General features: G+C 34.8%; 2 protein-coding genes across 2 annotated transcripts in view; one reads left to right on the forward strand and one right to left on the reverse strand.

Moving 5' to 3' along the window:
- The window catches only part of LOC125072359 (N-alpha-acetyltransferase 15, NatA auxiliary subunit), a 91,287-nt gene that overhangs the window by 6,450 nt on the left and 69,557 nt on the right, over positions 1–15,280 (forward strand). The window lies entirely within an intron of this gene.
- On the reverse strand, positions 1,817–12,831 carry LOC125072358 (adhesive plaque matrix protein). Its single transcript, XM_047682968.1, has 2 exons — positions 12,596–12,831; positions 1,817–5,232 (listed from the first exon to the last, which is right to left on the reverse strand). The coding sequence occupies exon 2, from the start codon at positions 5,230–5,232 to the stop codon at positions 1,927–1,929; it is 3,306 nt and encodes a 1,101-aa protein (XP_047538924.1). The 5' UTR covers positions 12,596–12,831; the 3' UTR covers positions 1,817–1,926.

Here is a 15,280-nt window from a genome sequence, read left to right on the forward strand (position 1 = left end):
TTTATATAATGTATGTATGATAATATGAACGTAAATTGTATTTTTTTAGTATTAAATATATGTGTGTGTGTGTTTACGTATGGCAGTGTATGTGTGTGTATATTTATTTATTTATAAAAAATATATTACGTAAAAATCTTAGCTTTCTGTTCTTCTTCATATAAACGTTAACTGTGCCAAATTTAATATCTCCTCTTCCGATTTATTTACGTAAAAAAGTGTATAAAGTTTCTCCTTGATATATCATAAAATTTAAGACATTCAATAATACATGTCAGCCTCGTTGGTCTAGTGGCAAGATTTCAGCCCACAGATCTCGAGGTCCTGGGTTCAAATCCGAGGTCGGACCGATAAAAGGTTTTTTTTAATGGCATAGGTTGGCGGACGAGCGTATGGGTCACCTGATTGTAAGTGGCCAGTGGAATTTAAAAGTAGGAAGTGTGTATACTACCGTCCCTTCGATAGCACGTAAAGCCTGCTCCTAAACTCTTTCCGGTCGTGTCGGATTTGCTGTCGCATCGGATTGTGATAGCGAGGGAATAGAGAGATAGTGTGTTTGCGCACACCCTTGTGCACTATGTCCTGCGTAGTTGGCTGGACCCACGAGATTGGCCGCCGAGCCCGAATTCGGTTAGGTCATTTTTTTTACTTTTTTGTTATTGTGTTTAACCATATTTTTATGACGCAATACCGCAACGCGATCGCGACTGGCAACACAGCTCGCGAAATATGTATTGCTTTGCTCTTTGGGTATTTGGTATAAAATCAGCTCAACCGACTATTCAGTTCGTCTATCTTATTCTTTGGTTAGTCGTTACGTATTTCGTGTCTTTAATAACATTGGCTCACTCACACTACGTGACTGCATAAAAAGCTTTTCAAGCGAATACATTCCGATCTAATCTAATTACATACTATTTTAATAAATAAATTGTGTGAAAAATATAACAAGAATCAAATTATTAAAAAATATCTATTAATAATTTTTGATTTCTCATTGTACTAGTATGAAAAAATGTAATAGGTACCAATTTTACACAATGTTTATCTATTTTCTATTTATATTTCAAAAGTTAGTTAATAAAATTTTATTGGTAGTTTCTTTTTTTTTAATTGCTTTTAGTTTTCTTAATAGCCAAGTAATTAATTGTGGTTAGTTGTGCAATGTTTTAATCACTTTTAATAACGTCAGCGTTTGTGATCTAGGTAATATAGATTTTTCAAACATTGTACAATAAATTAAATTATTTCTATTTACATTATTAGACTTTTGAAACTAAAAACTTTGTGAAATATTTTGTATAAAGTATTAGTAACATATGATAAATGTTATTATTGTGATTACAAAGAATAGTATGAAAAAATAATCGGAAAAGAATAATAGTTATCATATTATTTTAGCAAGCAAATTGGAAAGGAATTATGTTAAATTATTTATTGGTCTGAAAATAAACAAAGTGTATTTATTATTAAAATTTTTATTCTTAATTAATCTTTTGTTTAAAAATACGTACAAAATCACATTTGCTTGTTATTATTTAGTATAAGTGTGAAATATAATAACAATTTGTATTCATCATTACATCCGTAACAACGCTCACAACATGCCCACACGCTACAGTATCACATCTCATGAGTTCAATACTGACATACATTAATAAATTACCTAACGCTAAGCTTGCACCACAGACACTAAACAATAATTTAATAAATAGTTTTCATAAACTAATCAGCGTTCATTTGTTTCACAACAACAGACGCGGCTCACTGCATTTCAATAATGCCTTAAATATTATGGCAAAGCGGGCCGTCCCGCTAGTCTTTTAATTCTAATACTACTTAGGACACTTAAACATCACATTTGCTTTGTATTTACACGATACGTCGATCTCGACGGCTGTTTTAGTTCAGACTAGAGCTTTGGTTTCACCGTCCGTAGCCGGGTGATCTGTACCTCTCTCGGGTAGCATGCGCAGCCTGCGGCGTTAGGAAATACACGTGTGCGCCCTCTCCGGGCAGTCTGTACGACACGTACGAACCCGGTCTTCCTTCGCCGGCCGTGTTTACCGGACCTATCCATTCAGCATTCTGATTTACAGGCGGCAGGGGCCTCCTATAATTCACGGCTGTGTCTCCGGCTAACGACGGCCTATTCAAGTCATACTGTTCACCAGTATACTGAGGCCGTTGTACCTGCGTTTGTACTCTGTATTGTTGCGCTTTTCTGTAGCCGGGATTTGGTATTGGTATGAACTCGCTGTCGGGATTTATTTCCGGTCGAGGATATCTGTCGTTTACTAAAGTGTCGTCTAGTAGTGATGGTGGTTTTGGCGATTGAACCAGTCGAGCATTGGGTGATCCTTGATGTATTGATTCGCTGTATGGATTAACATTCGGACGCGGTAATCGGTCATTGACTTCTGTATCTTTGTACAACGATGGTTGGTTAGGACTCTGCGAGTCGACGATTTCATAGGCGTATTGCTGGTTTAGATTATTGTCAATAGGTGTTTTTACAGTTTCCAGTGGAGGTGTAACTGCTAGACCATTAATATCACGAGTTCCATCTTCTAATTTCTGGCCAAAAACATCAAAGGAATTTTTGGTTATATCATCAAAATACTTTTCATCTTGCTTTGTGTAGTAACCGTTACTGATCGGGTTAGGTGTAGTACTGGGGTGCTTATTGATGTGTGGATTGGGTTTACCTGTTTGGATTGGAATATGGTTTATATTGTTATTCGGAGCTATGTCTTTGTTGTATAGCGTGTCTTCGTAATCTTCATCTCTCGGTTTAGTTTTAGGATAATATCTTGATGATGTCGGGCTTTCTGTTGTAACTTGTAAATTTTCAACTAAGTATTGTTGATGGTATCCAGGTGAAACGGTAGGAGAAATAGCATTAAATTCGTTTTCAAAATTAAATGGCTTACTGTAACTGACCATAGGCCTGAATGGTTCGGGATCTAGTTTTGGCGCTCTGAAGGTTAATTTTTCTTGCCGAGGTTTTGTGTCATAGCTGAATTGGTATACTGGTTGGGCTGTTACCGGTTTTTGTTTATTAGCATGGGGCCTATGTGAATGACTTTTCGGTCTTTTTGTTGTGTACAACTCAAGGGTTTGTTGAATGTCAGCTATTTGTTGATAAAACGGATCCGGTCGCTGTTTCACTTGTTGTACGTAAACCTGGGGTCTAGGTTTTTGTACGCTGAAATATTCTTGTGTGAGTGTTCGAGAACCTTGTTTTTGTGGCCATAAAAATAGAGCATCAGCTTGATCAATCGACCCGTATGCAACGTCTACTGATGGAGAGAATCCAGATTGAGAATTAGAGTTTTGATTTTGAATCTGTGATGTTTGACTTGGTACAGTTTTATAGTAATTCCTTCCATCAAAGTAGGTTTCAGGTGTTGGAGAACTTTTAGGTTGCTCGTCGAAGAAATAAAATGAAGCAATTGCATCTTCATTTGGCCTCCGGTTATACACAGGTTGCAATTTAGTTGTGGGTTCGTCATTTTGAGTGTAATATGATCTTAATGGTATCGACGTTGATGTTATATCTTTAGCGACATCATTCGATATTTTCTGTGGGATTTTGTAAATAATGTAAGGTTTTTCAGTAGTTGTTGGAGTCTTTGTATCATAAATCTGGTCTGGATAGTCGTAAAATACTGATACCGAGAGAGGTTTCGATGTAAGTTTTGTCCGTGTTTTGTATACTGGTTTTTCAGTTTTCGGTTTTGTTACTATTTCGTCAGGAAGGTTTTGAACTCTGACAGGATTTCTAACTGGTGTTGGTATAACACGTTGCGGCTTTCTCTGTTTTGGAGTTGTGACAATTTCTGTTTCTGGAGTTGTAGGTATATCTGTCATTTTTGTCGACTCCGGTGTCGTCGGTCGTGTTTTATATTTGCCTCTGTATACCACAGGTACTGATGAAGGTCGTTTGGTTGTTGTTTTCGATCTAGTGTTTGTTGGTATAGCAGGCCTTGTCTTAACAGTATCTGTAGTTGGTTTCTCTTCAAGAGGCGCAAAGAAATCAGGTGGAGGTGGTAATATTATTCCAGGTACTAAAGGTCCAGCCGGCACACTACTCTTGTAGTCAGTGTGATAAGAAAAATTGTATGGCGGCGGATAGTAAATCGAAGGGTCGTCTTCGTCGTATAGGTCTGTTTGGTTGCTGGGTGGTGGTAGAAATGCTGCGCCCGGAGGAAAGCCTTCTGGAAAAGAGCCGTTTATGGATGCGAAGTAAGGGAATGCTCCTTCGCTCGCATTCCCGGGTAGGAATGGGAACGGAGGACTTGGCAACGGCGCTCCCCCGGAAGTAGAGTTTCTCTGATTATCACTCGGGGCGTAGGACGCTCCCGCTGAGTAAATGAATGGCGGAGAAGATAAAGTGCCTTCGCCTTCTCCTGCAGGGAAGGGTGGGAAAATGGGCGCAGGGATACTGCCGTTCGGTGTAAGGAAGATAAGCGGTCCGTCGTCGGAGAGTCGTACTGGAAAGGGCGGTGGTACTTTAGGTTTCTGTGGTAGTTTTACTTGCCTTCTAGGCGCCTCATAACTATCGATTGGTGGCCAAGGTCTATTTTCAGCTTCTTTTGTACGTTCTGGGAATGAGCCTCCCTTTAAAACTAATAAATGATCTTCTGCAAGCCATATTTCATCTTTTTTAAGACCTCCAAGGCTCTGCAGATTATCTTTAGACCGAGTTTCTGAGTTAGGTTCGTAACTCAAAATTCCTGGGCGCTTAGGAGCTTTCGAAAATATCTCATTTTGTATCAAGCCATATTTTCCTTCGGCCACCTGATCCGATAACGTCTTTTTGTCCTCGTCGTCCTCTTTCATTTTTCCCGTATCACCCTTTCCTTCGCCGGCGCTTGACATGAGCATGCCGTCATCCCAGATACCTTGATTCCATCCTACGGTCCCGCCCGACAATTCTGGCACAATAACTCCTGCAAATTTACCACTTTCACTTTTTGAGTCCAAGTTGATAGAATTTTTGGATTTTCCATATTCTCTTTCGGATTTAATTTTCATATGTCCCCCTATTAAACGTTTGATCATCCGCTGGGACTCAGCGGGGTCGCTGTCGGGTCGTGGGCCGAGGGAGCGTTGATCGCGCACGAACGAGTCGGGCGGCAACACGTAGGTGGGCACAAGGACGCTAGCGTGAACGATGCACGCCCATGCCAGCGCTAGCGTAAGCACTGACGTCGCCCCTCTCACCATCTGAAAGTTTAGAAAACATCACTTCTTAGTTTTATTGCACACTTGACACTTTTATAAACCATCTAACACATGCACAGATAATGAACTCATCTCAGATAGCGATTATTTCTTTGTTACTTCGATATACTCTTTTGTCGGTCATGAGCATGAACGCACGAAGTGAAAGGAACTTGAAATAAAACGTTCGGACAGTGGTTAAAGAACTGGCGAGCCGCGCGCAACCACCCGCCTTTTATTAATTCGTACGAAGTGACCACCTCCGAGCTAGCTGGCATTGAGAATCAAGCGTTTAATTTGGAAATTAGCGAATAATCACCACGAGGCAGGAAGGCCGCGGGGCCTGCGACAAAATCGACTGTCATGTTTTAATTTAAGGCTGAATTACTTAATCGGCCATTCTTTTGTTTGTGCATGTAACGTAAAATTAGTTTGAGGTTGTACGACTTGCTTGTTAGTTGAAATCGGTAACGGAATGAAAACATTTTGAAATGCTCGATAGAATAATGTGTAACAAATTATACATTTTGCCTAACTTCCCGATAAACATAATCAGTTTTTATGGTTTTTTGAAGATAAAGCACATTTTTTTATAGAACTCAATTCCCGTAGTAAATACTAATTCAGACAACGAAATATTTAAGGATTGGTATTTCACGAGGTCTGGGTGTGTCTAGGGCCATGTGAAAGGTGCTCACCTAATTTCATTTTACTTTCGATACGAGACACTTGTTTGTCAATGAGTATGACAAAATATGGACCAGAATAAGCTCAGTCCAATGGCCCGTGCCTTGCGAAACACTATCGATATTTTAATTATTTTTGATCGTATTCAATGCCATCGATATTGAATCTCAGTAGGTTATCGTGACCTTTGTTATTTATTTGTAAGTTATTTTTTACTTTCCATTGTAGATTAAATATATGTAAATGGTTATAGTCATTCGACTCATCGGATTCCGGATTCTTACAGAATTTATCGATGTGCGATCAAAATGAAAACTTTAGTACCGGCTTCTTATGTATCTGAGTCATATCAATGTAAATAAAACAACCTTCGTTTGATTAAATAATGATGTGTTGATATATCGATTTAAATAATGTACAAAAGTACATTTACATCATTGAATTAACAGAGGAATTTCAATATTGCAATAACCAGCAGTAAGTTGCAAAGTTCAAAGTAAATGTTTTATAAAGTTTGACATTTGCGGGGATCATCTTGAATGTATCCTTTCGTTTGTATCACTAGTTAACCTTCGAAAAACATGCAATTGTTCCTTGTAAATATTAACATCTTTCCTCAAGTCGATTTGTATTTTAAAAAAAATACACTTAGACTTTATTAAATGTAAAGTACACGTAATTATTTAACATGACCGATGGTATCGATGAAAAACGCGTGACCTTGGCACGCAAGGTGCTTGCTATTTTTGCGGACAATAAAAAGCGTGATTTAAAAAAAAAATCTTTAAATGGCCCTTTTTTAGGTATACATGTGGGTGAAAACTCAAACGGATATATCTATAACGCTAATCAAAAAGTAATATAGAATTTTATATACAATAAATTACTACAATTTACTAAAATTACCCAATTTTCATTTCCGCTACATGAATATGTAATGTATCGTGTAAGATACACAAGCAGGCTTTCTTAATTCCATTCGCTGTAACAACGTTGAGAAACTTGTATCATTGCCGATGATTTGTATTCAGTGCTCGACAACATCAATCAGACAACTTTCCATCGCCTTTGTTTGTCAGCGGACCTTAAGATTATGCTGATTGTATTTTCACTGTTTTATAACAATTTCTAATATATCAATTGAACTTTAAAACAATACTCTACATTGCTCGTTATTTTCGATACGGCTTATGACTTGAAGTCGTTTAATATGTCCCTGTATTCATAACAGGATCTAGGCAATGTTTTACTTCAAATACGATAGTCGATAGACGTTCCGAGTGGCAATTTACGTAATTACCTATATCTAGCCTTCAACATTTAACTTATAGCTAGTCTGTAATTGCATATTGATCTCCTTGAGTTTGCGGAACAGAATAACCCACATATTAGACTATACGTATACGAACTGTTTTCAAATGTCTCATAAGGAACTTTTGCCGCCTATTTATTGCTGTAGTTGCCCCCGGCTACGCTTGTTATAACTTAATTGCACTGACATTTCGTAATAACTAAGTAACTATATATATTTCGTAACACATAGGACAGTTTTTGTTGTAATCTCTTTGAGTACATTACAGGATTTAAAACATTAAAAAAGTTTATATTTCCTTTGAAAATTATATTGTGGTAATAAAAAATGTGATAAAAATATTGCCAATGGGTGGGTATATTGAAATTTGAGAGGCTAATTCATGTGTCGAAATTCAAGCAAGTTGAATTCATTTTCTTGCCGCAGTTTTGGCACGTGTCAAGATGATAATCATAGTAATCGGTTTAAGGCTTATGAAACCGTAGCGAATTACGGCCTTACTTATAAACGTTGATTAACGGGCGATTAGATAAACATTAATTTATCTCTTTATCTCATCATTGATTTGACATTTAAAAGAAGGAGACAGTATTGTTTAATTATACAGCACCTAAAAAAAAATCTAAGAATATTACCTGATAATCTTTTAATAGGGAGACATTTGCGGTATGAAATCTGTTATGACCAGTATTTACGGAATTCTTACAAGAAATTAACTTACATAATCTTAATTGGTTTTTTGTCTGTTAAATGTGATTTTCGTAAGATCTACTTGTTATTTCCGTTTTAATGATATACATTTAATTTAAATTATTAAGTATTTTTGTTTTTATATTTACATTTATAACCAAACATTTATCTAATTTTTTTTATTGAATTTGTTTTTATAGAAATGTTTTTACAATCATTTCCAGAGCACAAAGCAATCCATTGTTAACTTCTAGGTGTGCTTGTATTGGCAGCTCTAATGATGCATAATTATCTAGCGCGTGCCTGTTCTTATTGACTGTAATAATATAAAGGTAAAGAATAATTACGTCGCTGATAAACAGTTTTGCGTTTTTTATTGAAACAAAATCGTGAATATCTTTCGTTTCGCCAATGATCTTGTTTTTTTTGTTTAATATAAAATATGCTTCTATCAAATATTACTATTTGTATCTTTCACCTTTGGTTTCTTGTGTTTTAATTGTGTATCTCGATATCGACAAATATTAAAGAAATGTCGGAGCTCGTTCTATAATCGTTAGTGTTCGGTCAAGGTGAAGCCTTCTTGACAACTCGCTTGGAATAGTTTGTTGCGCCTTCAAAAACAAACCCGTTCATTCTGTCATCTTAGTGATAATTTAAATGCAAAATTTGGATGGATAGAGAGATGTCTGTTACTCAATATCGCCAGAACGGTGGGCGGATCTGAATGAAATTCATAGGCTACTTTTGTTCCGAAAAAAATTACCCAACACCAGCAACCCGCATAAATGGGGGAAGCCGCGGACTGAAACTAGTCTTCTATAATACTGCAAGATGTAAAGATAATTCCGAAATTAAGAGTCTTATCTCGTAACCTTGCGTTTTTAATGTGAGAATTTTTCACAGAGCGACTTGTTATTAAGTTTTATATCGTGTGTCTCAGTGCCTACGAATACGCTGTACCAATGTTTATTGTATTTAAGAATTTATCAAGTTTAGCAATGTTAATATTGCGTCCATATATTTCGATGTTTTATTATAAAAAAATATAATTTATTATAGTTTGTCAGTTTGTAAACTGTTTTCGATTTGAACATTTTTTTTTTATTTTGTAATGTCAACTTCTCCATTTTTAAACGGCGCGTTAAGGTCATTTTACAAAAAACTGCTCCGGTTCATAGTCGTGACCGGCGGTAATACAGTTGTGAGTGCGCACGCGCCGCCTCGGGGCCGAGTAGCTAAGTATTTCGAAGTTTGTCTATGTTCCTGTCATGCGTTTCATTGTTAGTGGATTTATGATTTATAATACCTACGCTATATTTGAAACTTACAAGGTTAATATCGGAATTGTGCAAGCATTTCGCGGCTGCATGCCTAATAAGTAAAATTGGTTATTGAATACTTCTATTTCTAACATTAGGATAATGTAGGTTTTAATCGGATTGTGATATATTGTACCATTTAGCAAAATACATTACTATTAACGTTTTAAAGTGGGTGACAAAGAGGTCCCTAGCTTAAAATTTTCTTAACCATGTATTCTAGAACTTTTGAAAAGTATAACAGTCAATTGTCTTTAAGATAAGAAAAAATGGAGTAAAAGACATTTCCATAATAGTTTTCCATATATAGACTTCCTGCTATTTTAAGATGACATTAAGATTTTATATTATATGTGTTTTATTATGAAAATGGCTATAACTATGTATTTCGAAGCGGTACCTCTTGTAATGGGTGTGCGCTTTCTTTTCTTTTGTTAGTTTGCGACTTTCTTGATTCTTTGTTTCGTAATTCCTCTGTGGACACATTAGTTATTGCGTGTAATCTTCTATGTAATACTAAGTTGTTTACTCTCATGTCGTTTGCCTAGTAATTGCGGTTACGACATCGAAAATTTTCGTATTTTTCACATAATTTAAAATGAGCTTTGTAAATTGAACGGCGCAGACGTGCCTTCTTGACGAGTCTCAATTACGCTTAAATATTTAAACGTACTTTATTTCTTATATAATCAATTAACCTTATTATTTTTTGTTGCAGGTAAGAATAGTTACGTATGCAAGGTGCACGTAAGTACAAGTAGTTTTATCGAGATAGTTTCAATCGGATGGACAGGGGAAGCACTATGGAGTAAATAGCAATTAGTTGATTTTAGATAGATAAAGACTATTAGTTTTATATTGTTTAATATGAGTTGCTTGTGTAATGAGTTTCAAAATTTTTCCGCCGCTGTGGGCGCTACCTTTTGATGATTTTCGGAGCGTGGCGGATAATAGGCAACCTTAGATTGCGCCCGAGTCCTTCGCTCGTCGTGCAAGGAAAGCTGCATATTTTAAATGCGAATTTTGTAATTTCGAATAATTATTCCGAATGCTTTGTAATTATCTGATCGTAACTTGAGCTAATTATTCTCAAGGTGGTATATTTATATTCGTTCATTTAATGTTTCGCGACACTTGATTTTGGTACCTAACGACTCGTAAACCCGTTGCGGACGAGTCATTGTTACACTACAAAATATAAGATTCGTACACATTGTTTTCTTAACACTTCTTGGTATATATAGTTTAATATCGTGATAAAATGCTCATCACGACGTATAAGCCGGATTCGTTTTTTATACAAACGTACATGAGAGGTGACGCAATCGTTAATTTGTATACACTGACTTTATTATTATAGATTCAAATGTTTAATAATTTGCACGAGAACATAAACATTGCACGCTCGACTGATAACCATTGTCAGTTGTAATTAGCCGAACGTTTTAGACAAATATATAATAATTATGAACTTAAATGATGTCATTTGTGTTTTAATAGTATTGAAGAGGTTAAAATTAGCTTATTCGGAATGACGTGTCAGCTTTGTATCCTGATTCATATTATGCGACCGTCTAGACAGGGACGATGATAGGGCTGTCCGATAGGTTAGCCTTAGCAGGTGATTGTTGTGTCATCGTGCACGTAGTACCGTAGTTGGTTATGCGACATAGCCGACATAGCTGTGTACACTTTTCTTAATGCCAATCTTATTTTAGCTCGGAACGGTATACTATAAAACTGGTTTCACAGCTAATGGCATTTGATGGTAGCCTTCAAAGTTTCAATAGAAGGTGAATAAATGTAACATTGAATTTTTCTGTGACTAGATTTATCCTTTGTTCCTTTGTAATTCGTGTTCGGGTTTATTTTATATTAATAGGAACAATTTTGGTCTAATTATTTACTATTTTTATAGTTGATGTCTTGATTTCAATTAATATAATTATTTTTGTCAGAATGACTGTATTAAAAGCAATCACATTTATCAATCTCGACAAGGTTGTTATTTAGTTTGACAGTAGCGATTAAATCTTTTTACGCATTGGTAATATCACTATTTAAATCGTCAGCTTCTGAGATATTAGAACGATAATATTCACGTTCGTTTCCAGCATCCGCTTTCGTAAATATTGTTATTTTGACACGATTTAGAGGATTTGATTCGGAAAATCATTATCGATATATCGAATGGCAACACTTCCTTCACTTGTAGCTTGACTAATCTGAATCGTTTCCACTGTCGGCATTAACGTGTTCGAAACAGTATGTGTCAATTATTAACGGTATTATGTCATCATATCTGCACTGATATAACTTGGTACACTTTCATAGCCCGTGCTACTTTCATCTCGTTTGTTTATCGATGTACCTTTATTAATGCTACTTCATTGAATGTAATTGCCGTATTTTTTATTCGATGTAAATATTATAAATATTTACATCGAATGAAATGATTTAATAAAGTTTTAGTTATTCGTAATATTATTTTCTAAAGTATTGAAGTTTTTTTTAGAGATTTTGTTTGATAGGTTTGATAAATTATATTTTAAATGGTATTGGATTATTAAAATGACATCGTCATAGCCATTGGCTGAATTAAGTGTGTAGTCACGTAATAATTGAAGATACGTCAAATTAGTATGTCTCAGGCGTCTTGTCGTGTTTTCGAACTCCCGTTACGCGGATGCTTCAAATTTGTTGAGAGCTTATTTTTTTTATTTATCACACGATATTTATTTTAATTATGTATTCCGTGAGTATCGTCGGAAGTTATTTAGTGGTATTCCCCTGTTTTGCCTTATTATTTGAATAAGATGTTTACGTCGCGAATTTATTAAGTTGATCGTGTTTATTTAATGATACATACGACTGTGAATAACAAGTTTCGAAATAGAATGATTACAGTGAATTAATTTTTCATTCAAAGTCCTTTATTTTATGACATCAGTATTAATGCCGCGTGGGCCGATTTTTCTAGTACTAGTGGATCATAACAAGTCTTACGAGATAATATACCGGTATATTATATTTAATCTGAATATCACGTTTTATTTATTCGGAATAATATTCCTGTACTAATGTTCGTTCACAGAATATTTAACTACACACGTAACAATTCATTGAAATGCTTTTGTTTACTTTTTCTCACAGGTGTTTCTTTATACGCGGCCGTCATTGAATCTCATGCTTTAGGCTAGCTGCGAAATTTAAATTTAATATTTATGTCACGACAGTACAGCATTGTTTCTGGAGTTATTGTCAGTCCGGCGTCAGCATATACCCCGTGAGATCTAGGTCGAACACCTATATACGTACTTGTACTAGCTTTTTGTAAAAAATATATTAATCTTACATTTACTGTTAACGGTAGAGGCTGCGACTGAAAAATCACTTGATGTACACTCTTCAGCACATATCACGAGGGTAGTGGTAATGTCACTTCACTTAAATCACTGGCGTTCAGTCACTGGCACATAGTATAAGCAAATGGGTTGTTTTAGCTGTCTCGTTGTGTCGCAGAGTCGCAGGGTCACAGGCTGTGGTGGGGTGCGCGTGTGTTCAGCAGGTCGCGCAGCGCATGAGTGGCGGCGGTGGTAGGGGCGCGCGCGTAAATACGCCGGTGTAAGCGCGTGCGCATTGCACGCACACTAACACACAATGTGACACACACTACGCCGCGCCATGCATCCTATTTAATACATATAGTTATAATGGGACGAGTTTTGTTCATCCCACGAAAGTACCACATTATTTATCGATAGCTATTAAATATGTAAGAATGTAAGTACCTAAGTACATACATTTTTGATATTTATATAGATCCGTGTCTGTATTCCTTTTACTCAAACTACTGATGTATTTTTTAAATATGACAAGTATTTAAAGTTGCGTTTGGTTTGAAGCCGTTAATTAATTCCTTAATTAGTGTGAACATAAATACAAGTTTTATCAACGTTAGAAATTTATCATTGATGTATTAATTGTAAGTAAAATATCAAATGAAAACGTCATTTGATATTTTTCGATATGTCGTAAGTTTTCTTGCTTGATTTCATAAATCACGATTAACCTTTAAAACATAAGGGCATTTTCGAGGATCTAAGATACAGTAAAGCAACTATTAAGAGGTATTAAAAACAATATTACTCATAAACTAATTTCAATAAACTAAAGCTATTTTTCACGGTGAGTTTTCGATTAAAGTTGCTGACGACAGTATCTACTATATTTTTATACTGCTAAACATATTTATCCATAACATACGTCTATATTCATTAAAAATATTAATTAATAAATCGAAAAAGCTTTTGGTGAGCGAACGTCCTAATCATAGTGTCATCGACATCGGCGCGTCCTCGGAAGGTCGCCGGATGAGAACGGGACCGAGAGGCAAGCTGACCGTCCATCGAAAACATAGCAATGTTATATTTATAGAATAAAATTTCATTATTATTATTTACACACGCTTGTAAATAATTCATAATGTAGTTCGAATTGATTTTTTCAATTAATTAAATTTTTTAACTTAATTTTAATTAATTTAGCATTAAAATGTAAAAATCATATTGAGATTAAGCCGTAACGATGTTTCAAAACTATTCTGTGATACGTATAGTGAAATGAATATAACTGGTAGGTACATTTATGGGAGCAGCTTAAACATTTTTTGTTAAAATAATTATAAAATATATAATTAATTTAAATTTGTAAAACATTAATATTATTATTTTCCAAGAATCGAAAATTTTAAATAATAATACTAAAAAACGTTTTAAAACAAGAATGTTGAAAAAGATAAGATTTTTTAATTTTTTAATTTAATTTTAGTAATCCTTAAAAGTTATATTTTATACCGTTGCTCGGCGAATCAATGTAGTGGTGTGTTAACTTAAATCCTAAATTCTTTATTTTTCCACTGCGATTGGTATTTAATCATATTATTTCTACGAGCGGCATCCCGGATCTTTTTTTTGCATCTCGTTTGTAGAATATTTATAATTGTTAAGTTCTCCGAACAAGTTGTGGTATTTTACGGTGTGTTTATGAATATATATGTATATATAAAAAACATAATATTTCTTTTCGAAGCCTCTTCAGCTTAATAGTTATATAAGTATATAGTATGATTTTCGTTAGTAATGGTTTAATAAGAGTCTGTTAAAGGAAGGAAAACGTGGTATTTTTTATTACCTTCTATCACTTTGATTATCTAAACAAAAAACAGTTTTAATGCTATAAATATAATACTTCATAGTCATTATTAATAACAACCTACTCTTTATATATTTATTTTTATAATATTTTAGAGTTTGCACTGTTTTATTATTTTGCGTGTACTGTCCGTAGAGTCGCATCTCATCGCGTTTTAACTTCTGCTATAACCCTATTTGACTAGAATAACGCAATCATTGTTCGGTTCACTGTTAGAGAATCGTTCGGATAGAAATTATATAGTACCACCACGGCCATATTGATAAATCTAAAGTCATCGTCACGATATTTTTTTATGTTAGAAATATAAAATATAAATAATTTCGAATCGTTTCGCGCAGCGGTACTTTTTATTGGGTTTAAGAAAAAATCTGTAGTATTTGGGAATATTATTTATGCAGCTACATTCCACGACATGGAGGCGCTTAGTTCATTTAGAACATTTTGTAATTCAAACTTCACTACACTACTTTGTATATATTTTATTGATAATAAATAAATTAAAAAAAAAACGAAGAATTAATTAAGAAAATCGCTGCTAGCTTGCATGAAATAAAACTTTATAATTCATTTGGTTTGTTATGTTCGATTTTATTTAATATGTTATTTGCCCTCCTCATATCAAAATGTTACGCCTTGGTTATTTTGGCTTAGCTACTAGTGAGTAGGCTTTACATCATTGAACATAGCACTATAAAGAAAAAGATAGGCCAAGAGTATTCATTGAAATATATTTTATATATTTATTAAATAATGAAGTAAAACTTTCGTACGATAAAAAATAAGCTTGACATATTTACAATGTGTATCGAAATGATAAATAAGT

The sequence above is a fragment of the Vanessa atalanta genome, chromosome 21, assembly GCF_905147765.1.
Source record: "Vanessa atalanta chromosome 21, ilVanAtal1.2, whole genome shotgun sequence".
In the NCBI taxonomy this organism is placed as follows: domain Eukaryota; kingdom Metazoa; phylum Arthropoda; class Insecta; order Lepidoptera; family Nymphalidae; genus Vanessa; species Vanessa atalanta.

Coding starts and splice junctions, on each gene's coding strand:
- LOC125072358 (XM_047682968.1), bottom strand. CDS start 5,232: ATGGTGAGAGGGGCGACGTCAGTGCTTACGCTAGCGCTGGCATGGGCG.